Below are 23,598 nucleotides of genomic sequence, written 5' to 3' on the forward strand. Positions count from 1 at the left end.
TGACATTGTTTTTGTGTGTGAATAAGGCATGGTCAGCCTCAGTCTTGTGTGGAGCCAGATACTTTATTCATCACTTGGGCGATTTGAAACTGCCATCTCCCTCCTTCCCTCCCTCCCCAGCCCTTGATTCCAAAGTGACATAAGAAGCGGTGATGCGTCTGAACTGTTTCACCTCTCACATGCCGTATGATTGCCCACAGTGGCCAAATACAAAAGATCAAGCCCTCTACGGAAGAAAACTGAGGTCCCATGGTTTGCTGGGTCACAAATCACTTCTTCACCAGGTGGCTGACTGCAGTCATTGTGAGGCAGAGCCCTCCTGTGTCCTGTGCAAGTGTTTTAAGTCATCCCATTTTCAACCCTCAGGAACGCTCTCAGCCAGTGCTACGTTGTCCTTGCCATCCAGTATTGATAGCCAGCCCCGTTCCCACCTGCCAGCCTGGCACACACAACCATAGGATCCCCTCTGATCACGGCTCACCAGGCCTTTTCTTAAACGGCTCTTCTAGTGACATAGCCTTAAACGATGGGGTCCCCAAACGTACAGAGCTCCTCGATGGCAAGGTTGTATTTGGCGCCCTTCCCATCCTTATAGGTGCTGGTCACGATCCTCAGCCAGCCTCTCTCGCCCTGTGAGAAGTGGGATCGCGCGTCAGCCCATCTGCAGCCATCCCCAGCTCCCTCTGCTGCTCTCAGCACCCTGCCCCCTGCTTTCTGCCTCCATCCCTCAGGCCAACCTTGGGGGATCCAGACAACCCACTCAGCTGCCCCTCAGCTTTCTCATGACCCCTGTTCTGAAATACCTTTTGTGAAATATTTCACTTGGTTAACGTTTAACATGAGGGCCCTCTATGCCAAAAGTGAATTCATGTAACAAAACATGTCGACTCTAGACCGGCGACGACTCCACCTACTGCTACCCGCATTAGTAGTCACCTAGTAAAAAATACATTTCATCACCTGCACGTGAACTGCCTTTCCTCCATTTCGTAATAATGAATTTCTGTGTCTTAAATTATTAATGGCTAAGACTAGGCCTGGCAGTTGATTTATCTCTCCTGGACTTTTGGCCCAACTCGAGTATTTTTGAAAAACCTACACAGTATTTTAGGGGAGCCCAGAAACCGTGATAGGAAAAAGAATGAGCTGGTTGTAAAGGAAGAAGGTGGCAGAGCTCCTCTCCAGCAGTGCTCACAAGGACTTCCTCAGGGCACCAGGCACCATCTAGAGACAGTTTTGGTCACACTGGGATTGCGGGGAGTCACCTAGTGGGTGGAGGGGCCAGGGATGCTGCTAAACACCCAAAGTGCACAGGATGGCGGCAGCTGTGCACGACAGAGAAGGGTCTGGCCCCAAAAGCCACTGGCGAGATGGCTGAGACAGCTGGAGCAAGGAACCCTCCGTCAAGGCCCCAGTTTTTAGCTAGAAGTCAACAGAACCATTCAAGCGAGAGGAGTACCAGGACGCTTTTTTCTAGGAATGACCTTAAGAAAATGCAAACCTCTTACCCATGGTTCACCCCATGAATTCCGGACAATCCAGTACTCAGTCCCATCGCTGATGCCCCACCCAGCCACGGAAATGACATGGTTTATGTAGGTGACATCCTGGTATTCGGCATAGATGCCTCCAGTGTAGTTAGTCAGTCTTTCTGTTGCCATTATTCCACAGCTGAGAGCAAGCAGTTAAGGAATTACCACTTTAAATTGAGAGAATTTACCATCATTAGAAATAATCTGATATGGCCGGGCACGGTGGCTCACACCTGTAATCCCAGCAATTTGGGAGGCCGAGGCAGGTGGATCGCTTGAGTCCAGGAGTTCAAGACCAGCCTGGGCAAGATGGCAAAACCCCCACCTCTACAAAAAATACAAAAATTAGCTAGGTGTGGTGGTGTGCGCCAGTAGTCCCAGCTATTCGGTGGAGGGGGCTGAGGCAGGAGGATCGCTTGAGCCCAGATGGTCAAGGCTATAGTGAGCCAAGATCACACCACTGCACTCCAGCCTGGGTGACAGAGTGAGACTTTGTTTAAAAAATAATAATAATAAAAATAAAAAATAAAAATAAAAAAACATTCTGATATGACGAAAAAGTTACGTAAACCCAACTCAGATAATCTATATCCAACGGTTCTGGATAAACTTCTGTTATTCACATAGTCTTCCCTGCTGAAACTGCCCCCAACACACTGCCCTCAGTACAGCTTGGGGGAGCGCCTCACCCGCATTCCGCAAAGCCGTCCACAGGGCAGACTTGCTATCAGCTCAGCTTTACCTCTGAGAAAACTGAAGCTCTTAGAGGGGAAATGATGTGGCTGTCTCGAGCCTACTGAATACAACAGGCCAGAAGGAAAGTGGGAAGGACGGAGACACGTGCACCTGCATGAGCCCACGCTGGCGCTGTCACCCATGGATCTCTCCTCACCCGCAAACCTTTCCTCACCCGCAAACCTCTCCTCACCCGCAGACCTCTCCTCACCTGATGGGACCATTTGCATAGATTTCTGCCATCATCTTCTCCCTCCCAGAAAGGGAGCCGTAGTCTCCCACTCTCCAGAGGGTGTAGTTCTGGATGGCGTGGCAGTCTTTGAATTCATTGCATGTCCCACATTGGTTAAACTTGTCACACTCTGGGGGAGAGCAAGAAAAGTCAGCATGAGGCCGTCTCCTCATTAACCCACTGACAAAGAAGCCCGCCAAGCGCACTCTCCACTCTCCTCATGCAGCCTACCACTCAGCAGCTAAGAACAGAAATCATCTTGCCATTGGGTGCTGCTTTAATGACGCTCTTCTTTCAGCTGCCAGGGAGTTATGAAAAGCCCTTCCCCAGGCCTTGGCAGAGAACGAAAGAGACAGACATTAATTAGCACATAGTAGGCACCCAGGAGTTCGCTTTTTTCTGTCTAATGGCTGGAGAAGAAGGACCTTTCCACAATACTTTCTGGCTGAAAATGGAGCATAATCAAATGATTAGCACTTAATAAAATGTCTCTATTGCTGGCTGGTGAATAAATAGGCCAATACGTTGAGTAACAATAGAAAAGCATTTTCTTCTGTGCCCATGCTGAGGATACTGAAAAAAAAAAAAAATTCTGGTTATTTCGACTTAAGAGGTTATCAAGAATTGGGCTTAAAACAATAAAATAAAATAAAGAGGGCCAGGCACCTGCAATCCCAGCACTTTGGGAGGCCGAGGTGGGTGGATCACCTGAGGTCAGGAGTTCGAGGCCAGCCTGGCCAACATGGTGAAACCCTGTCTCTTCTAAAAGTACAAAAATTAGCCGGCCATGGTGGTGGTGCATGACTGTCATCCCAGCTACTCGGGAGGCTAAGGCAGGAGAATTGCTTGAACCCAGGAGGTGGAGGTTATAGTGAGCCTGGATTGCGCCATTGCACTCCAGCCTGGGTGACAAGAGCGAGACTCTGTCTCTAAAAAAAAAAAAAAGGAAAGGAAGAGGACGGGGTGGTGGCTCACACCTGTAATCCCAGCACTTTGGGTGGCCAAGGCAGGAGGATGGCTTGAGGCCAGGAGTCTGAGACCAGCCTGGACAACAGAGCGAGACCCCATCTCTACAGAAAAAAAAATTTTTTAATTAATTAAAAAAAAAGAAGAAAATAAAAAGTACAGCTCTTGGTTTTGCAAGCTCAGAGTCGCTGTGTTCCCACTTTTCACTCTATCCACACAGTGGCCGTTGGCCTGCCATTCGCTGCTTTGGTGTGACCTGTCATAGTTACCCGTCTGTCCGATTCTTCCCCCAGGAACATGAGCACCTTGAGGCTCAGACACTGGTTCAATTTGTTCCTTGCACACCAAGGGCCCAGTGCCCAGTACTACAGGAAAATGGTGGATTTGTGGCCACATTTTGCTAACACTACAAAGACAAGACTATTTATTCCAATCAGTTTTTTTTTTTTTTTTTTTTTTGAGACTGAGTCTCACTCTGTCACCCAGGCTGGAGTTCAGTGGTATGATCCTGGCTTACTACAACCTCCACCTCCTGGGTTCAAGTGATTGAATAATCCCAGTAGCTGGGATTACAGGCACACGCCACCACGCTCGGCTAATTTTTGTATTTTTAGTAGGGACAGGGTTTCACCATGTTGGCCAGGCTGGTCTCGAACTCCTGGTCTCAAGTGATCCGCCCACCTCAGCCTCCCAAAGCGCTGGGATTACAGGTGTGAGCCACCGCAGTCACCAGTCACACAATCAGGTTTCTGATGAGCTCCATCTGCTCCTGTCAGGCTGGGTGGGGTGGAGGGGCCTGGCCTCGGCTGGGCGAGAGCAGTTGGTTGGGGGGTGGGGGGGGAGGTGGAGTGGGGTGGGCGTGGCCCTGGAGACCACCACCCAATACCCGCTTCCTGCTTCCAGAGCTGTCTGACCGCCCTTCCCTCTGTGCCTTCATCTTTTCCCCTTCTCTAAGGACTCAGTCAGTCCAGGAGAATTCTTTCTGGCTGAACAATAAGGCCTGAGAGGCAAGGCAAGGGAGCCTCGTTGGCAGAGGGTGGTGCCCAGAGGACCTTGTGCCACTTCAGAGTGCAGAGGGCGCTGGGGCCAGCCTATACAGCCTGGGGCGGGGGAAACAGCAAAGCAAGCAGCAGCTGTTGGGCTTTCCCAGCTCTCTGCTCTGACTGTGAGGGAGATCTGAGTCAGGTGGCTTAAAACTACCAATTATGGCCGGGCACGGTGGCTCATGCCTGTAATCCCAGCACTTTGGGAGGCTGAGGCGGGCGGATCACCTGAGGTCGGGAGTTTGAGACCAGCCTGGCCAACATGGAGAAACCCCGTCTCTACTAAAAAATGCAAAATTAGCCAGGTGTGGTGGCACATGCCTGTCATCCCAGGTACTCGGGAGGCTGAGGCAGGAGAATCACTCAAACCTGGGAGATGCAGGTTGCAGTGAGCAGAGATCGTGCCATTACACTCCAGCCTGGGCAACAAGAGCGAAACTCCATCTCAAAAACAAACAAACAAAACCTACCAATTACGGGATTAGGGTCTGGACTTTCCTTTCCTTCTGTTTCCAATGGGAGCAGCCTGAAAGGAATGCCAGCTACAGGGATTCCAGGCTAGCTTGGGTCTGCTCATCCACACAGCACCCCCTTGGCCGCAGACACACCTGAATGTGGGGGACCTGGGCCCTGGGTCACCAGAACAGGAACCAAGCCAATAGCTGCTTCCAGCTTGGGGCAGCACCTCCCCACCTGCCCTCCACCAAAGCTCCTGGAAAATGAACTCTCCTTCCACAAGGCCCCCTACACCTCTCCCCTACAAAGGCCCAAAAAGCCACCAACATGCCAGCATGTCAGAACCCAAACAACACATCTAGGCCCAGCCAAAGGGGCGCAGGAGCAAGACACTTCCACAAGGCTGGAGACATGGGGACAGGAATTTTTTTTTGAGACGTAGTCGTGCTCTGTCACCCAGGCTAGAGTGCAGTAGCACGATCTTGGCTCACTGCAACCTCTGCCTCCCGGGTCAAGTGATGCTCCTGCCTCAGCTGCCCGAGTAGCTGGGATTACAGGCGTGCACCACCATACCCGGCTAATTTTTGTGTTTTTAGTAGGGACAGGATTTCACCGTGTTGGCCAGGCTGGTCTTGAACTTCTGACCTCAAGTGATCTGCCTGTCTTGGCTTCCCAAAGTGCTGAGATTACAGGCGTGAGCCACCGCGCATGGCCAAGGATGCTCTTCAGCCCACTCCTGCACCAGGCTTTTTCGCTGACCTTCTCAGCAGGGACTACGGGGTCCAGTTGTCTGGTCCCCAGCCCAAGCAGGTGCACAGTAGCAGAGGGGCTTCAGCAGGGAGAGGCTGGAGCAGGTGCTGTGAACACTGCCCCTCATGGTCAAGCGCCCCTGGGGGTTGCAACCTCTGCCCTCCCGCGGCTCCCCAGCCACCAGCCAATGTGAGGAGCATGGGATTGGGCTGGGCCCTCAGCCACGAGTATCCGTGGAAGATGGCGTAGAGGGCGGGAGGGTGGAGTGGGGGCGTGGGCAGCAGCCTACCCTGGTCCTTGGCCTGGTAGTTGTTGCAGGTCTCATCGGGGATGCCGTGCCGGTGGGCGTAGTCCCACACGGGCAGGTCATTGCCCCCTTCACAGGAGCCAGCGTTACCACAGTCGATGACGTGCTGCACGGACAGGAGGGTGGAGGGCCACGCTCCCTTCCTCTTGATGTTGATCCGATCTGCAACAGTCAGCACCTGCCAGTCAGCACTCACCCGCCCTCCACCCACTTCCCCAAATGGGCCTGACTGCCTGGGATGGGATGCAGGCTCTGCCCAGCCTGGCCTGCCTTGGGCTCTGCCCAGCTGCCTGTGTCTCCCTCTCCCTGCTGACCTCTTCATAGAGGTCTCTGCTCAGACTTCGCTCTGCAGAGAGGCCTTCCCTGGCCTTCTTTGGGCACTGTCCTGTCTGCCACACCTCCTACTACAAATGCCATGACAGCAGGGCCAGGGCCAGGCAGTCACCAGCCTCTGGCCCTGCAGACACCAGAGAAGTGCCTGCTGAATGTAGGGCTGAATCGACAGAGACTCTGCCACCCGTGCCAAGTGGGCCACACCCCAAAGCCAGCCAGGAGAAACCATCCCTGCCCTCGTGGACAGGGGGCCAAAGTGTCAGCTCTGTAAATGAGTATAGCCCAGGGAGCTACATGAGCCCCAGTGAGGGGCCAGATGCAGTACCAAGGGCTGGGGAAGGCCAGCAGGGACCCAGCTCCGAAGGCACAGAGGGATGCAGAGGGCTCCCAGTGGCTGGCTGACCATGCCCTCACTGCCCAGGTACCTGGGCTCTAAATCCCAAGGTGCAGCCAAGGACAGGTGAGGTTGGTCACCAAGGGACCTGCTTCCCTTCTCATGCACAAATGCAATAAAACAGATCCTACAAGGAAACCCAGGCCCTCATTCAAGGTCATCTCACTCTCTGCCCTCCCAGGACAATGACTTCACAGCCACACACCCCTGTACCTGCCTCAGGCCTCATCTTCTGACCCTACCTCCAAGTCAGAACCCTTCTGGCAGCCTCACCTGTCCCTCCCCCAGGGCACAGTGAGCAGGGGGTTCCTCTGCCCATTGGCAGCCCCTCTGGGCCTGTACACCTCCTCCATCTCCTGTCACCTTCCAGCCTTTCCCACACTGCCCCACAGTCTGCTCTTCCACCGGCCTCCTCCCGGCCGCCCAGCCAGGGGCCTTCTGAACCGGCCCTGCTCTGTGACTGCTTCACACATCACTGAGAAGTCCCAAAGCAGACCTCCATCCTGTTGCCACCCAGCCTGCCCATGCTCTGCACCCCAAACGCTCTTCCTGGAGCAGCCAGTGGCTGGTTTGTCCCCTCCCACCCGACCGAGCCAGCCTAGGTTCCATCCTGTTTCCTCCCAAGGACTTGGCTCCCTCCAGCTCTTCTCCTCCCCTCCCCCTTGTCAGCCACGCCCCCTCTAAGCGGATCTGCACACCTCAGACTTGCCTTTCTCACAACACCAGCGTGAGCCCCCGGCCCCCACCCCCCACTCACTGTCATGGTTTTCTGCTTTACTCAATGGTTTGAGACAGTGCCCTGACCTCTATTGCCCCGCTCCTCTTCAGCCCTTTCTCTCTTGCTAATGGCCGCTTCTCCGTCATCCGAGCCGACCACTCTCCGGCAACAGTCAGCACAGTGGTCGCTCCATCCTTCTGGAAGTACCTCCTGCCTGGGCTTCGGGGGTTCCACTTGGCAGTGCAGGGCATCCCATGGCCTGCCTGGAACCCTTCCCTTCTCTGCCCAACCCAACCTGGCGACAGCAGTCCTGGCCCAGAGGCAGAGCTCAGATGGATGAGCAGTTTCGGTTCTGGCCTCTCTGTCTACGCCTGCCTGAAGCATCTGGACCCGGCCTAACCAGCTCACTGAGGTGTGCACAAGCTTTTCCCATGGCCAGACTCAATCCTTCATCCCACCAGCCCCATCCGGCAATGGGCTTATTACTCACACCCAACTGTGGGCTAACACAAGTGTCCTGAATACGTTTAACGCAGACCAGGCCAAGCTAGGGTGTGCAGGAAGTTGGGTGTGTCAAACGCATTTTTTCCACTTACGGCGTTTTCAACTTACGATGGGGTTGTCGGGACATGACCCCACTGTTAAGTCAAGGAGCATCTGTAACCGTGCAAAGCATACAGTGCCATGAAGAAAAATAAAACGAGGAGATAATTCAGGAAGTGGGGTGTCATATGCATAGGGTGGCTGAGGAAGACCCCGCTGAGGTGACATCCATAGGAGGGAGGGAGGGAGCCACAGGACCTCAGGGAGAGAGGAGGTGCCTGGCGGGAGAAGGTACCACCCCACTCCACCCTCGGTAGCAGCAGGGGAGCAAGAGGGGTCCTGGGAGGGAGCCTGATGGTGAAGGCTCTTGAAGACCAGAGGGTTCTGTCTTTTATCTGAGTGCAATCCGGAGAGGGTTTCAAGCCAAAGAACATGATCCGATGGGTTTTCACAGGCTTACTGTGGCCATAGGGGCCGAGGCCAGGAGACCAGTGAGGGCAGTCGGCAGTGGGGCGGTGTGGCTTACACCTGGAGGAGGCGGTGGGCGGTGCGTGATTTCTGTATCTGCTTCAAAGGTAGAGCCGACAAGACTTGTGGGTGGATTATATGAGGGACAGAAATCAGAGGGGTCGTGTACCAGTCCAGGCTTTTGCCTGCATAGCCGGAAGGACAGCCAGGGAGGACTGGGGAAGAAATGGGCTCTCGGGTCACAGCGGTAGAAGGAGCCATCCAGACCTCAAGGTCTGAGGCTGGAGGCGTCAGGTGCCTGGGCCAGCGGGCAAGTGGGCAGGCAGATGAAAAAGTGAGTTCAGGTGAAGAGTTGATCCTAGGGTAGCTGACACTCAGAACTCTGAGGAGACAGCTGGGGAGAGGGGAAGGATGGGCCAGGGAGGCGCAGGCAGGGAGTGTGGTGCAGGAGAGGGAAGCATCTTGGGGAGACGTGATCAGGAGAATGCTTCACAGTGGGCCCCAGGTAGCTGTGGCAAGAACAGTGCTGGTGGAGTGGCAGAGGTGGGACTGAGGCTGGAGTGGGTTCAAGGGTAGAGAAGAGGAAGTGGAGGGACTCCAGATACTTCCCCAGGGAGCCAGCAATTGGGGTGGGGCGGGACCGGGGGCTTTGTGTTCCGTTGTTCCAGGTGGGAGAGCTTCCCTGAGTGGGAAGGGACGGGCTTAGTGAGGGGCCAAGCCATTTGATCCTGGGGGAGAGGAGGGAAGACAAATGGAGGACCTGCCGCCTTGGCTGGCAGATGGCCAGGGCCCCGTGGAAGTCCCCTTCTGGTGGCTTCTATTCCTCAGTGAAAGAGGACGCAAGGGCCTGGGTCTGGGTGCACTGCGAAGGAGATTTCAGGAGAAAGTGGGGTGAAGCAGTCATCCACCCAGAGAGAGTCCCCTGGGGAAATGCGGCAGGGCTGACCCCTGGCCAGGGTCCCGCACCCATCTGAAAGCCATCTCCTTCCTACCCGCAGTCCTTCGCAGACGCACATCTTGTCACCTGACTCCCTCTCAAAGAGTTCAAGGCTTCCCACAGGCACCTGGTGACCTTTCTATCCTCCCCTCACCCTCACCCCACCCTCAAAGCCTCTTTCACTTCCTCAGCAGGTGCCAGGCCTGGGCACTTCCCCTGGACTCAGCCCAGTCCTCTGCCTCTAGCCCCACCCACACTCTGCAGCCCGCCCAAGGTCTCCCAGACCTTCCAGCTCCATCCACATCAAAGGGGACTTTGAGCGGTCAGAAGTGTGTTCCAGTCCCCGGGGGAGGTGCCACAGATGCCACAGCTTCAGTTCGCTGGCTCCGGGGTCCAGACCCTACCCCCAGAGCGAGAACCCCTCATTCACAAGACAGAGCCCATCAGACATCCTGGCACAAAGCCCAGGCTTCCGGGCTCAAATCTCAGCCATCACTCACACTACGCTCAAGCCTCCCAATCTCTCTGCAAAAAGTCTGTTTCCTCATCTGCAAACTGAAAGTAATCATGGCATCGAGGAGGCGTCAGTGAGATGGAGCACACACAAGCGCGTGTCCCCCAGCCTTGGCCCACAGCGGCAGCCACACTGGAGTCGATCCTTTTCACATGGGTGTACAGCAGGCCTGGCCCATGAGGACCAAGGCCAGGGAGGAGGCAGCAGCACTACAGCGCTCATGGCCCAAACTCCCAGCCCACGCAAGTCCCATCTCCAGGGGAAATCCAGGCTCCTGGACCCTGTGCTGTGACTGGAGAGGGGATAGCAGAGTCCCTCCCAAATGCTGTGGGGTGGGCCTGGGCTGGTTTGCAGCTGTCTCTTCTTCTGCCTTCTCTCCCAAAGCAGGGCGCAGCAGCCTCGTTGATAGGGTGGGCCTCAGCTTCCCCTTCCTCTTTGCTGAGAGCCTTCCTACCCCACTGCAGCCAAAAGCCTAAGATAGAAACCCACCAGGCTGGGGGTAGTGACCAGGTTAGGCCATAGGCTGTAGCCAACAAGCCTCACTCAATATTCCAAGCCCAGGACAGGCTTTCATCTGTGCTGAGAAGTAGTTTACTTCTGTGTCCTCAAATATAGCCGGGGGACTCTGATTTTGCATTTCTGTTTCTATCCCAATGGCTGAGGTCACAAGCTTTGGGGGAAGAGAGGGCACCTGGCAGCCACTTGTCACTGGGCTTCAGTCCTAGTCCTGCCTATCGCCCAAAGGCCCCAGAATGACCCAGCTTGGGTCATCTCAGCAGAGGGCAAAGGCCTGCGCCCCTCGGCCTTAGCACCCCAGCCCAGGCTGACCTGGCCTTGAATCACAGGCCCCTGGAATCGCGGGCTGAGCTGCCTGGGCTGATAAAAAGGCAGCCGGGATGGGCTTTCCTGGCCCACAAAGGGCGGCCACTCACCCGCCATAGCGCTGGTGCTGGCGTGAGCCCAGCAGGAGCCGCAGTATTGGGGGATGTGCTGGTTCCGGGTGATGCTGGCATAGTTGACACCATTCACGTTGCGCCAGTCCCAGCTCTTGGGCAGATCCGCTGGGGACAGGTACTCATGAGGCCGGGGGTATGTGCTGAGAAGAGACCATTCCTACCCAGATCAGTGCTGGGGCCCTGGGGGGTCATGAGCCCAGGAAGCCCTGGGTAGGGTCCTCCCGCCCTTCCCAACACCTGAGGGCATGGAAGTGAGGCCACAGTCACCAGAGGTGAGCCAGGTGTGGGCCCACCTCACACTAGGAGGCCCCAGCGCTCTCAGAATGTGAAGGAGGCAGGGCACCCCCGAAAGGAGGGAACTGGGGTGCTCCCCCAGCCATGCCACGCCATGAGGGCTACCCCCAGAGGCCGAGGAGGTGGGGCTGGCCTGACTTTCTGGCCAGGTGGGGCTTGTCCAACCCCACAAACATCAGGGCTCACCCTGGATGTGGAAGAGAAGGAGCGACCCCCAAAATGAAGCGGCTGGATCTGACCTTCCTAGGCCTGGTGGCGAGGCCCTCAGGAGGCAGAGCGCGCACCTGGCCCGGGAGATGGGCCTCCCGTCCCCCCAGGGCTGCCTCCCTGCCGGCGCCCACCTGCGCCCCAGCGGAGCCAACCGGTCTCCCCGCAGAGGCCGGTAGCAGGTCTGTCCCGGGCGGAAGTAGAGGCCGCCCTGCGCCGCGCCTGTCAGCAGCACGAGCAGCAGCAGCGGTCGCCACCCCGGCCCGCGCCTCGCCATGGTCCCGCGCCGGCTCCTGGGTCCTGCTCCAGATCCCGCTCCGAGTCCCAGATCCCTCGCCGGCTCCCGCTCTGGATCCCGTCCCGACCTCGGCCTCGGCCCCGCACCCGGCCGACCCCGCACTTGGGGCCCCTGCCCCGCCCGGCCCTTAAGGCTGCGGCGGCCGGGCCGGGACACTCCCCCGGGGCGGGGCTGTCCCATCGCGGCTCCTGCCCCGCCCGGCGCCGCGCCCCGCTCCCTCCCTGACTCCGGGGTGCCTGAACTCACGGGCCAGACGCGAGGTCACCGGGCAGACCCCAGGCTGGACCCCGCCGCCGGCCGCCGCGGGCTAGTGACCGCCCTGAGCGCGGGACTGTCCAACTGGACCTCTTTGCCGGGGTTCCTGGCTTCGGGGTGGGGGGCCGCAGGCTCATGGGCCCCCTTGACCCTGCGTTCCTGGGGCCCTCAGCCCTGGAGAGAGGCCCCAGCCTCACATGTGGGCTCAGGCCTCCCCTAGGAGGGGACCCAGGGATGCGGCCACCGCCCCCACAGAAGGGTGCCAGCGCCTGGCTTTCTAAACCCCTTTTCCCAAAGGCCCAGGCCCTTTCGGAGGGACGGTTCCCTTTTGCAGAGAAAGAAGGAGGGATCTTTCTAGAAGATGCCCCAAAGGAAAATTCCACTTGGCGCATGCATCAGGAGTTCTACAGTGTGACTTGCAAAGATGTCTGAAAAGGTTTTCTGCTAACAAAACTCTTCTTAGGCAAATGAGGAACCAAAAGCAGAAGTGGCCCCCCAGGACGTGGTTTTGTAACTAGAGGAGGGCTTCTCGCTCCCTGCGGCGCCTCTGAGTGCTTGTCACGGCCTTCGGGCCTACACCACGGCCTCCTTCTCTGGTAAGAACAGGGCCCAGCATTCTGGGCTTGGGCCTGACAGGCCCTTGCTGGGGGCCCTTGGCACAGGGCCCTTAGATGAGCTTGCCCAACCCTCTTCATACTCAGTGGCACTCACCACATTCCGAGGGTGCCACGTGGGCAAGGGGAAGTCACAGCAGCTGCCTCCTGACTTCCAGCAGCTTCCATGACCATTCCCGGAAGCCCTGAGGTGGCCATGAAATCCCCGTATGACTGAGCGGAGAGCAAGGCTGGAGAGCTGCTTCGTCAGCCCAGAAGTTTCGGTCCTTGTTCCCCAAAAAGTGGTCACTGAGGCAAAGTGTGGACCCAGGGCTCTATCTACTGATGTGTCTCTTGTTTGTTTGGCAAGTTGCTCATGGAAACCATTAGTGTCCCTCAGTCATCAGAAGGCGGGGTGGGGTGGCTATCCTGAGAGAAGCCCCCCAAGGTTGAGCTGGCGGTGGGGGTGGAAGCCAGGCCTCCCAGCCTCTGGGCATAAAAGGAGTGGAAAGAGAATTGCCAATAGGAGGCTTTCTTCCGCTCATGTCAACTCTCTGGCCTCCCTGACTACAGGAGCTGGGTCCTTGTGAGGAAGAAATCCAGACACAGCTGCCCCTGCTGGGTCATCAGGTGGCATCTACCGAAGCGGCCGGTTTTTGGCCTCTTCTAAAGAAAAAGCTAAGAACTCACAAAATGTTGTGGTAAGAGACGTTGTGCCCCCACCCTCCAAGGACCCATAGACTGTTATGATCCAGGTGCTATGAAGTCCAACAGCACATTCTACAGCCTGAGAAACAAGCCTGGAGACGGGAGGGCCCCTTGTGCTTGGCCGCTGGTGCCTGAGCTGTGATGTCCTGGACCCTCATCCCTGAATCTGGGTGAAAAGGCACCCAAGGTGTAAGCTTCTCTTTCCTGTAGCATGGGGAGAGCTGGGGTGCTTTGAAGATGCTCCGAGACTCTCCAAGCAGGTCCAGTACATGTAGAAGGTATCAAGGCAGGCAGGTCCAGCAAGGCAGGCACACGGACCCCTGCAGTCACATGGGGCCCCAAGTCCTGAAGTGTAATGCAGAGCTGAACAAGGGCCTCTCCAGGTTCACTGTGCCCTGGGTCCCACAAATTATGCAGCTGGGTCTGATGACAGCAGCCGCACCTGCTCCATCACAAGTCCTGTACATCACCCGCTTTCAGCCCAGAGCCTCTGGCAAATCAAACTCACAAACAAGGGTTAGGAGGAGGGATGAGACGGTCAGGGAGGGCATAAACAGTCACAGTTCTGCTCCCGAATATGCTGGCACAAGGCTTAATTTATCTGGGGAGTTCCGAAGAGGAGACTGTCCGGATTTACCCTATTGAAAGTTGGTTAAAGGGAAGGATATTTTTAGGCTGGTAACAAAAAGGACGTCCAAAGTTGACAAGTTGTGGCCCCTGGGTTTCCCTAACATAGAAGCAATTCAAGATCAGAATCTGATGGAAGAACAGGGCAGGAAGAGAGGGAGGGAGTTCCATCTGAAATCATCACCTCACCTTCCCTTCCCTTCCCTTTTTCTTTTTCTTTTTCTTTTTGTTACAGTCTCGCTCTGTTGCCTGGGTGAGTGCAATGGAGCAATCTTGGCTCACTGCCACCTCCGCCTCCTGGGTTCACGTGATTCTCCTGCCTCAGCCTCCCGAGTAGCTGGGATTACAGGCGCTCACCACCACACCTGGCTAACTTTTTGTATTTTTAGTACAGACGGGGTTTCACTATGTTGACCAGATTGGTCTTGAGCTCCTGACCTCGAGATCCTCCCGCCTCCACCTCCCAAAGTGCTGGGATTACAGGTGTGAGCCACTGCGCCTGGCCTAAAATCATTTTCAACCCAAGGAAGGAAGGGGCCTGATCAGACTTACCTCTTCAGCGCCTTCTGATGGGTCCAACACAGCAAACCAAGCAGAGACAAGGCTCCTCATCTCTGAACCTGGCCCTGCTCGAGTGGATGAATGTATGGCTGCCACACTGCTCCGAGAAGCTGGCGGGCTGTGTCATTTTGGGGGTTACTAAAATTGTGCAGCAGAGGATCCTAAATAGGTTTTTTGGTTTTTTTTGTTTGTTTGTTTTTGGGGTTTTTGTTTGTTGTTTTTGTTTTTCCCTTAACTTGATGCAAGATCTTAAACATGTTCCTTGTGGGGGCGGGGCTGGCAATGGCCACAAACCCACCCAAACTCAAATTCCAGTGCTGCTATTAGTGAAGGATGTTTAGCCGGAGGAGTTCTCTGAAGGGCACACAGATAAAGCTGGGAGGTGTCTGGGACTGGAAAAAATAGGAGGAGCACATTGGGAACCTGATAGACAGGCCACCCCAGCCGTTTCTTGCTGGGGACTGCTTGCTGGGGGTTGAGTTTAGCCCCAGAGCTGTGTCTCTCTCTCTTCAAAGCAGACTCACCTGCAGAGCAATTTGGGGACTCTTGGAAACTGGAAAGGTGTGTTTCCTCCTGAGCTGGCTGCAGGTGCCTGCAAGGTGGTTTTGTGGATACTGACTCATCTCATCCGGGCCGGGATCCGAGGAGGCTTGGGGCAGGGCACTTGGACCTTCCTACCTCTGAGGCCCTACTTGCCTAAGCATTGCTTCTAGCAGCCCTTTATAAGCAGTTGTGTGCCAGCACCTTCCAGCTTGGGGGCAGAATTGAGTAGGTATTTAGAGCGAGGCGTCTCCCCTGAAACCACTTTGCCTGGAAAGCTGGCACCTGCCCTGGGTTTTCCTCCCTGGAGGTAACGGAGTCATTCCTGCTCCCAGTGGTGCCTGAGGGCAGAGGGCTGAGCCAATGACATTCTAGAGGACTCTGCAGCCCCATTTGATCCTTTGCACAACGCTGTGGGTGGGGGTGGGGGTGGGGAGGCAGATGCTATTACTCCATTCTACTGGTGAAAAGACTGAGCCTCTGGAGATGTCAGGAAACCTGTGCTCAGCATGAGGCTCCTGGGTGGCAGGTTCGAATCCAGTCCCCCCCCTTTTTTTTTTTTAACCCCATGAATTCTCCTGGAAAACACATGATCCAAGGCCACAGACACAAAAGCCTATTTATTTCTAAAAATAAGGCTGATTTTTCTCCTCATTATGATAAAGGTGAGCACTCAGTTAGGCCAGGGCTGGCCCACCTTCCCAACTTGGTGGAGGAGAACACAGATGAGTTTTAACTGACTGTGGAATGGCCTCGAAATCCTTTTTCTCCTTCTCCCTTTGTGCCATATTGTCTGGCTCCCACCCCGACAAGCTACAGACATTTCCTATTATTCCACATTCCTGAGTTTAGCCACATCCTGGATACCAGCATTTGTTTGGGTGGATGCCGACAATGCTTGCTAGGCTAGGCTGGTTTTGCAGGGCACAAGGGTTCCCTCACCAGCTACAGGAGTTCCTCTTGATCCACTTGGTCAACGGGTCAGAGGCACTTGCTCACAGCCAGGTATCTCTGCAGTGAGGGTCTTCGGATAGTGTGGGTCAGGTTTGCAATCCACCATGCCACTGTCCCCAGGCACCACCATGCATCACATCCTGGCCTGGTTGTGTTATGGGAAAGGGGATGCCAAGCCAGACCCCAAGAGAGGGTTCTTGGACCTCATGCAAGAAGGAATTCGGGGAAAGTCCATAAAGTGAAAGCAAGTTTATTAAGAAAGCAAAGGAATAAAAGAATGGCTGCTCCGCAGGCAGAGCAGCAGCATGGGAAGCTCAGCTATTTATACTTACTGTTACTTCTGGATTATACACTAAAAAGGGGTGGATTATTCATGAGTTTTCCGGAAAGAGGTGGGCAATTCCAGGAACTGAGGGTTCCTCCCCTTTTTAGACCATACAGGGTAACTTCCTGACGCTGCCATGGCATCTGTAAACTGTCATGGTGCTGGTAGGAGTTTCTCTTAGCATGCTAATGCATTATAATTAGCATATAATGAGCAGTGAGGACTAACCAGAGGCCACTTTCATCGCCATCTTGGATTTGGTGGGTTTTGGCTGGCTTCTTTATCACATCCTTTTATCAGCAAGGTCTTTTTTTTTTTTTTTTTTGTCTTGTTGTTTTGTTTTTTTGAGACAGAGTTTCGCTCTTGTTACCCAGGCTGGAGGGCAATGGCGCAATCTTGGCTCACTGCAACTTCTGCCTCCTGGGGTCAAGTGATTCTCCTGCCTTAGCCTCCCGAGTAGCTGGGATTGATTACAGGCGCCTGCCACCATGCGTGGCTAATTTTTTGGCTTTTTTTTAGTAGAGATGGGGTTTCACTATGTTGGCCAGGCTGGTCTCGAACTCCTGACCTCAGGTGTTCCACCCACCTCACCCTCCCAAAGTGCTGGGATTACAGGCCTGAGCCACGGCACCCGGCCTTTCGGCAAGGTCCTGGTGACCTGTACCTTGTGCCGACCTATCTTATCCTGTGACGTAGAATGCCTAACCTCCAGGGAATGCAGTCCAGTAGGTCTCAGTCTTATTTTACCCAGTCTGTATTCAAGATGGAGTCGCTGTGGTTCGAACGCCTCTGACAGTTGCACGGTGACTGGTGGCGCACACTTCCTTAGGTGTGGATGTGGCTTCTTGGGCTGACATGATGAGGGCGGCCTCATCAGCATCACCTTTGGGGCACGCCCTGTGCAGCACAGCGTGTAACAGACAAGCCCACCCATGAACTCACCAGGAAGTCTTTCAAAGGGGCACTCAATGACTCTTTACCCGATTGAATTTGTTTGCCCTCTAAAGTTAGGCTGTCAGCAAATATTTGTTGAGCACCTAGTATGTGCAGGCTTCTGTTTTCTTCCCCGGGGATTCGGCAGTGAACAAAGTCCCTGTCTGCAAGGACTTATGTGTTCTGCATAAGGGAACATGTGGAAAAGTAAAATGCTCAGGAGGTAGGAAGTGCTTGGAAACAGTTAAAATGGGGAACGGGAGAGACTGGGGGCGGTCTCTGGAGAAGTCTGGTCTGGGACCATTCTTTTAGGTATCCAGCGAGTTGGGATTGAATAATGAGACAGCCATGGAAGGTGCTGGAAGGAGACTCAGCAGAAGGAAGACTGTCTGCAGAGGCCTGAGAATGTGAGTGCATTGGGTAAGTGTGTGATGCACTGGGGAAAGCCCGTGGGGAGGCCATGGACAGGTGGGCTCAGCCTCCAAGCTGCAGGGACCATGCGGGCGCTCAGGCCAGCTTCACATGGCCAGCCCACCTCTCCCCTTGCCTCCCGCTTCTGCCATCTGACAGAGGCTCTGCTGGCTTTCTTCATCCCCCACCTAATTTCCCTGCCTAGCGGGTTTCCCATCCCTGTCTCATGGGGCGTGTGCATTTTGGAAGATGTGAAGGCACATATCAACCTTCCTTTTGTAAGAGGTTTGGGTTTTCTCCCGGTTGCCACTGGCTTTCCAGGAGGGCAGTGGCTGAGAGCTGATTTCTGTTTGTAAGATCCCTCTGGTGGCTGTGGGAAGGATGCTGTGAGTGGAGACAGTTGTGGGACAGGAAGGGCCCTGGAGGGGAGAGCCACAGGTGATGGATGAGGAATGCTGCTGGGGAGAAGGGGAGAGTAGATGCATCAGGACATCCACCTGGGAGCAGGGCTTGCAGGAAGCAGTTACAGAGTGAGGAGCAGGGGATGTGAGCACCCCGGGCTCCTGGAGCCTGCCTCTTGACCCCTTGAATTGGACCCCTGGATGTAGGTGTCTGAAGACCTGCAATCCATTTCTGGTTCTGCCACATTATCCTGAGACTTGAACATGTCAATTCCTCTCTGAGCCTTAGTTTCTTCTTCTACAATGTGGTGAGAACCATCACTCAGCTCGAAGGTGGTGGCGTCCTGCAGGCTAAACGAGGGAGCACGTGGGAGACGGCCACGGCAGAGAAACTGGTCAAGACCGGCAGAGTGGGAGGCTAGTGCTGCTTTCACCCTCTAAGTCCCTGGAGGGCAGGGCCCATATTTTCTACTTTTCTGAGGTCCCTCAAAACTCATACATCAGAGATTTCTTGGACAAACATTGGGCTTGAAGAAGTATATATTTTTGTTCGATTTTAGCTCCAGGTGCTGACCCATTTTATGCTTATCTCTGTTCATGCCACAGAACATCGTCTATCACTAGCTGCAACTTCGGGAGACGGGAAAGATGTTAAGTGAGAAGGTTCGTGTGTCCATCTCTTTGATCTCTGCAGCAGTTCAGGGGAAGTGGTGGTGTGTGTGTGTGTGTGCGCGCCTGTGTGTGTTTGCAGTTCAGGGGAAGTGATGGTGGGGTGTGTGTGTGCACACGTGTATGTTTTCTCTTGTAAATCAGAGCTGCTGCAGCCTGCATGCTGTTCACCAGTGCACCCAGAGAGACAGCAAGGTGTATCCACCCTCTGGGCTTGGAGGCTGGACAGGTGTGAGGAGCAGCCAGGGTCTGCCTGGTACAGGAACCATAAGCATCTCAGCTGTGGGGGAAGGTTAACACTCCTGGCTCAGTGAACACCAGCAATGTCCTCCTAGTCCCTCTCCTCTTGTAGTTAGTTATTCATCCTCCTAGAACTTTCTTTTCCAGTAAGAGAACACACACCGAGGCAGGGGACAAGAAAGTGGAGCTCAGCTCCTCTGGCGGCCTGCCCACACCCGCTGAGTCACTCATAATGGCCCTCAGATGTCATTTTCTTGCTAAGACATTTGGAATAATTTCTGGTTCTAAATCACACACAAACAGTATAATTCAACAATCTTCTCTGAGTTATTCAAGGAACTTCAATGCACTCAGAAGTGGAAGATCGGGGCGGATAAAATCAATGAATTCTCTGAGTGCTCAGTTTTTCTCTGAATTCTATTTCATTTGCCAAATGGAGGGTGGGGGCAGCTCCATCTGACCCCTGGGGGATAACTCCTGGGGGAAGTCTGGAAGCAGCCGATTCAGGGTTTCTGGGTGACACTGGTTTTTCTTATCTTCCTGGTTCTATTCCTGTAATAGACCCAAGTGTCATGCAGGAAAAGGCTTGCTGCCATGGAGCCTTCTGTGGACTGCTGTGACAGGCCACTGGAAGAGAGGGTTTCAAGCTCAGGGCTGGGCTGGTCCCGGTTGGGAATCTCAAGTGTTGTGGGCCATGGGCGTCCTCGCCACATGGAGCGCCTGCCCTCCGCTCTGGGGCAATGCTTGCTGATCTCACCTAAATGCAGTCACTGCTAACCTGCCTTGGTCACAGCCCTTTGTAGGGGGGCAGAAAACAACTTTGTCACTCATCACAGTGGCCACTGTTAGTCACTTGCTGCAGTTCAGGACTGGGGGCGGTCAACTTCATCTGGCAAACCAGACCTTGGGGTCGTGCTGGCATCTCCAGGGGCACTGTTCGCCTATGTCCTGCACAGGGCCCACTTCTACCAGTCCGAGGGCAAGGCAGACTGTATTCCCCACCTCATTGCTGGCACTAAGTTGGCACTCAGAGGAGAGCTGTTTCCTCTGGGGAGCAGGTACCTTCAGAAACAAGGACAAGAGAGTTGAGACGGGATGCACGGCTTTCCAGACCTGCCGCCTTTCCTGCCACTCTGTTCTGCCCAGGCATTTTCCATTGAGACAGGCCCCGATGCCCATGGCCATGTCAGGTCTGCCGCACACTAGGTGCTCCGTCTGTAGGTGTGGAATGCAGGGGCCTGTCTGCACCGAGAGCCGCATCTCCCCCTCCCACCCTGTGAAGCCCACTTGAAAACCACCACCAGCAGCCACACATTAGGGGTCAGCCCTGGCAGGCCCATTCCTCACACCGACTTGTGACGCGGGAACTTTAATTTCATTTTTCACGTGAAAAAATTCAGGTTTAGGGCGAAGATGAGCCCCTGGGTGGTGGAGCTGCCACTCCGCCCCTTAGCCTTTCACAGCCCAGCGTCCAAAGCTCAGCGCTCGCCTGGCCTGAATAAACATGGCCGGCGATACAGCAATCAAAGCAAACAGGGCTTCTCTCTCTTTCCTCCTTTTTGCCAACTGCCCCATTAACAGAAAAACCTTTTAAGCGCCCACCTGGAAACCTGGCTTTTTCCCCTCCCTAAGCAAACTGAGATGGCCAAGAGGAATGTGCTGCAGTGCGGAGGGTGGGCGGAGGACCCCAGCACCCTGGATCCTGCTCACATGGCAAAGAATGAACACAGGCAGGTCAGAAATGCCCCTTGGGCCCAGTCCCGTGGTCCCTGCAGCGAGGCGGTTTGTGGCCAACAGGGGCTCCTTTCAGGAGCTGGGCCACAGAAGGCCGCGGCTGCCCACCGGTCACACCTTCCCATAATAGCTCACTGCGGTTATTCCATCTAGTCTGTCCCCAAACATCCAGGTTTCTTGGAGCAGTTTATACCTTCAGCCTAGACCACCTCTTACAGAATGGAGGAAAAAGGTGACCCCACCTAGAGAAGGACACGCTCGTGAATAAACACATCGCTGGCTTTAAGAACACAGCGCGCTCTGAGCATCCCTGCTCAAACTTGCCCAGCTGTCGATGTGCCCTTAACAAACATTTACTGAGGCCCTGCCATGGATCAGGCACTTTGGGGACTCAAAGATGAAATGAGACGGACAGCTCCCAGGCTGGCAGGAGATAAGGCATGTGTATAAGTAATTAGCAAACGGGGCTGTATGTGGCACTGCAGGTTCAAGTGCTCTGGTCCCCAGGAGGGGAGGTGTCTCTGGCGAAGGAACCGCCTGCGGGAAGATCATGGAGCTGTCTTTGATCTTTGGAGGAGTCTGATAGGCAGGGGCCCCTGGGTGGGGAGGGAGGCTGGGGAGAGCGCACAGGGACAGAGAGAAGGGGGAAAAGAGGTCGAGGCATGCTGGGAGAGAGGCTGGAAGTGAGGCAAGATGGGCTAACGTTTATGGAAACAGAATGGTCTGTTCTTAATTTTAAAATAGTCTGTGTTAATTTCTGAAAAATACTGCTGAGGACCTATGAATATCCTCCTCTTGAATTTGCACATTCTTCTCTTTACCTTGGGGCAGGGAGGAGGGCTGACTGGACCGGAAGCATCTGTGAGTCATGTGACATTCAGGTTTGAGCACAAAAAAGTTCCAAACTTAAGAGAAACATGGCAAGGGTTCTAATCTTGTGCTAACTTTGAAGATTCAGCAATTGTTACCACTTTGCCCCTTTACTTAACTGCTGTCTCTCTGTTTATCACATTATTGTGGTTGTGGAACTGGTTCAGAGTAAGCTGCCAGCATCACAACGACCTTGAAGTACAGTGCTTCATAATATGGGATCTCCTGGAAGCAAGGACTTCCACTTAGAGCCACCATGCCATGACCAAAGTCAAGAAATGGAACACTGGCACAATACTATTTTCCAGTATACACAGTTCTTATTGAATTTTGACAATTATCCTCACACCATCCTCTATAGGAGCTCTCTTCCCCGGTCCTGGATCCAGCCCAGGATCACGGGGTGCACTGTCAGTACTCAAGGGCAGCCTGGGATCTACACACTAGACAGAGGTGAGAAGCAGTCCCAGTCCGGGCACTCTTAGGACAGAGTGCTCTCTTCTTCCCCACCTCTAGGTTTCTCTTCTGGTTTATAGCTCAGGCCCTTTGGCTGTGTGTTTGAGCTCCTTTGCAAGTAAGCAGAAGCGATTTTCCCCAGACACTCCATCGCTAGCAACTTTCCTGATTGTGTTCCTGACCTCACATCCTGGGCCCCACCAGGCCTGTAGAGGGAACACAAGGTTTAGGAGTCAAACCTGGGCTTGGGGTACAGGAAGCACAGGCTCCTCATGGATCAGGCTGGGCTCCAATGCTCCAACCAAGGTCACGGGCCTGGCGAGAGGCAGGGGAGGGAAGGACCTCCAGGCTTCTGGCTCTGAGTTCAGCAGTCTTGCCTTGAGTTCCTGTTCTGAGAGATGGTGTCCTTGAGCTGCTCCAGAGCTAGCAGTGCTCTCTTCCTAAGTAAGCCAGAGTTCCAAGAGTGCAGGATCTGGCCGCATCTACCTCCTTCATTCCCTTGTCCGCAGCACCCAAGGTGAGCCCAGCGTATGACAGGTCCCCTTCCATAGCCATTCAAGGAATGGGGGCAACCTCAGGGTGCCTGGCAGACGCTAAAGAGGCCTCAAGAGGCAGGTGCTCACTCGGTGGTGGTTGTCCACATCCTCAGGGCTTCAGGATACCTTGCCCTGTACCTGCCCACCTGCACCTTGAGAGTTCAACAGGCACAAGGCAGTGCCTACCAGCTCTCCCCTTCTGAGTCAGTCTCTCACACCTTCTCGGGGAGTCCATTCCCCATCTTCTTTGGAAGTGTCCACCTTCTCTCCCCCAGGTGGTGGGGAACTGCCATCCTCCTGGGCAAGGATATGGAGCTGGTGTTTGGCCTGGATGCTCTTGCCTGGTTGGAGGTAATAAAGCCTAGGGCTGGCTTTCGACATTGATAGAAGCTTGGTGGCAGGGGATGTACTGAAGACCAGGAGACAGAACAGCTGCTTTCAAGCTGCTGAGTACCCAGCCTGCTGCTACTTAAGTACTGCGTGTGAGGGAATGCAATTTTTTTTTTTTTTTTTTGACAGAGTGTTGCTCTGTTGCGCAGCCTGGAGTGCAGTGGCGTGATCGCGGAGATCGTGGCTCACTACAACCTCTGCCTCTCAGGTTCAAGCAATTCTCCTGCTGCAGTCTCCTGAGTAGTTGGGACTACATGTGTGTGCCACCACACCTGGCTAATATTTCTATTTCTAGTAGAGATGGGGTTTCGCCATGTTGGCCAGACTGGTCTTGAACTCCTGACTTCTGGTGATCTGCCCATCTTGGCCTCCCAAAGTGCTGGGATTACAGGAGTGAGCCACCACACCCAACTCTAAGGGAATGCAATTGGAAGTCCATTTTGCTCTTGAAGAATTCAGGGTCTGGTAAAGGGACCCTATGGCAAATAGTAAGACCCCAGACACCATGACAGGAGAGACGGAACGACAGAGCGGGAGCTGGGAAGGCGCAGCCCAGCCCTGGCATGGACAGGGCAGGGGTCCAAGAGGCCTGCAGGACACTGCAGAGTAACTTGCAGACAGGGCGAGAAAGGGCATGTGGGGGAGGGGCGGGCAGACAGTGTCTGATGCAGGCAATTCTGGGACCTGTGAGGCCTAGCTGTGAAGTCTCCCG

At 54.7% G+C, this 23,598-nt stretch overlaps 2 protein-coding genes and 1 long non-coding RNA gene across 4 annotated transcripts; 2 read left to right on the forward strand and 1 right to left on the reverse strand.

Annotated features, from left to right (window-relative positions):
- Positions 1 to 42: 42 nt before the first annotated feature.
- Positions 43 to 11,790, reverse strand: CTSZ (cathepsin Z). 2 transcript variants are annotated; one of them, XM_033186922.1, is made up of 7 exons: positions 11,520 to 11,790; positions 10,861 to 11,024; positions 6,004 to 6,183; positions 2,479 to 2,629; positions 1,509 to 1,671; positions 804 to 936; positions 490 to 630 (listed from the first exon to the last, which is right to left on the reverse strand). In XM_033186922.1, exons 1-6 carry the CDS (start codon positions 11,660 to 11,662, stop codon positions 850 to 852), a joined length of 888 nt encoding a protein of 295 aa, XP_033042813.1. In that variant the 5' UTR covers positions 11,663 to 11,790; the 3' UTR covers positions 490 to 630; positions 804 to 849. The 2 variants fall into 2 exon arrangements, with proteins under 2 accessions (XP_033042812.1, XP_033042813.1); XM_033186921.1 differs by lacking the exon at positions 804 to 936 and having other exon boundaries at positions 43 to 630.
- On the forward strand, positions 11,629 to 14,039 carry LOC117069006 (translation initiation factor IF-2-like). Its single transcript, XM_033186923.1, has 2 exons — positions 11,629 to 12,534; positions 13,105 to 14,039. The coding sequence occupies exon 1, from the start codon at positions 11,661 to 11,663 to the stop codon at positions 12,156 to 12,158; it is 498 nt and encodes a 165-aa protein (XP_033042814.1). The 5' UTR covers positions 11,629 to 11,660; the 3' UTR covers positions 12,159 to 12,534; positions 13,105 to 14,039.
- A 2,334-nt stretch (positions 14,040 to 16,373) lies between these two features.
- Positions 16,374 to 18,975, forward strand: LOC117069007. The gene is made up of 3 exons (XR_004431340.1): positions 16,374 to 16,506; positions 17,492 to 17,599; positions 18,598 to 18,975. It is a non-coding gene; the product is annotated as an uncharacterized LOC117069007 (long non-coding RNA).
- Positions 18,976 to 23,598: the final 4,623 nt, after the last annotated feature.

The sequence above is a fragment of the Trachypithecus francoisi genome, unplaced genomic scaffold (assembly GCF_009764315.1).
Source record: "Trachypithecus francoisi isolate TF-2019V2 unplaced genomic scaffold, Tfra_2.0 Lachesis_group21, whole genome shotgun sequence".
NCBI lineage: Eukaryota > Metazoa > Chordata > Mammalia > Primates > Cercopithecidae > Trachypithecus > Trachypithecus francoisi.

Coding starts and splice junctions, on each gene's coding strand:
- LOC117069006 (XM_033186923.1), top strand. CDS start 11,661: ATGGTCCCGCGCCGGCTCCTGGGTCCTGCTCCAGATCCCGCTCCGAGT.
- CTSZ (XM_033186921.1), bottom strand. CDS start 11,662: ATGGCGAGGCGCGGGCCGGGGTGGCGACCGCTGCTGCTGCTCGTGCTG. Junction 2,630..6,003: donor CTACCAGGCCAAGGACCAGG/GTAGGCTGCTGC, acceptor GCTCTCCCCCAG/AGTGTGACAAGTTTAACCAA. Junction 1,672..2,478: donor TATGCAAATGGTCCCATCAG/GTGAGGAGAGGT, acceptor GCTTGCTCTCAG/CTGTGGAATAATGGCAACAG.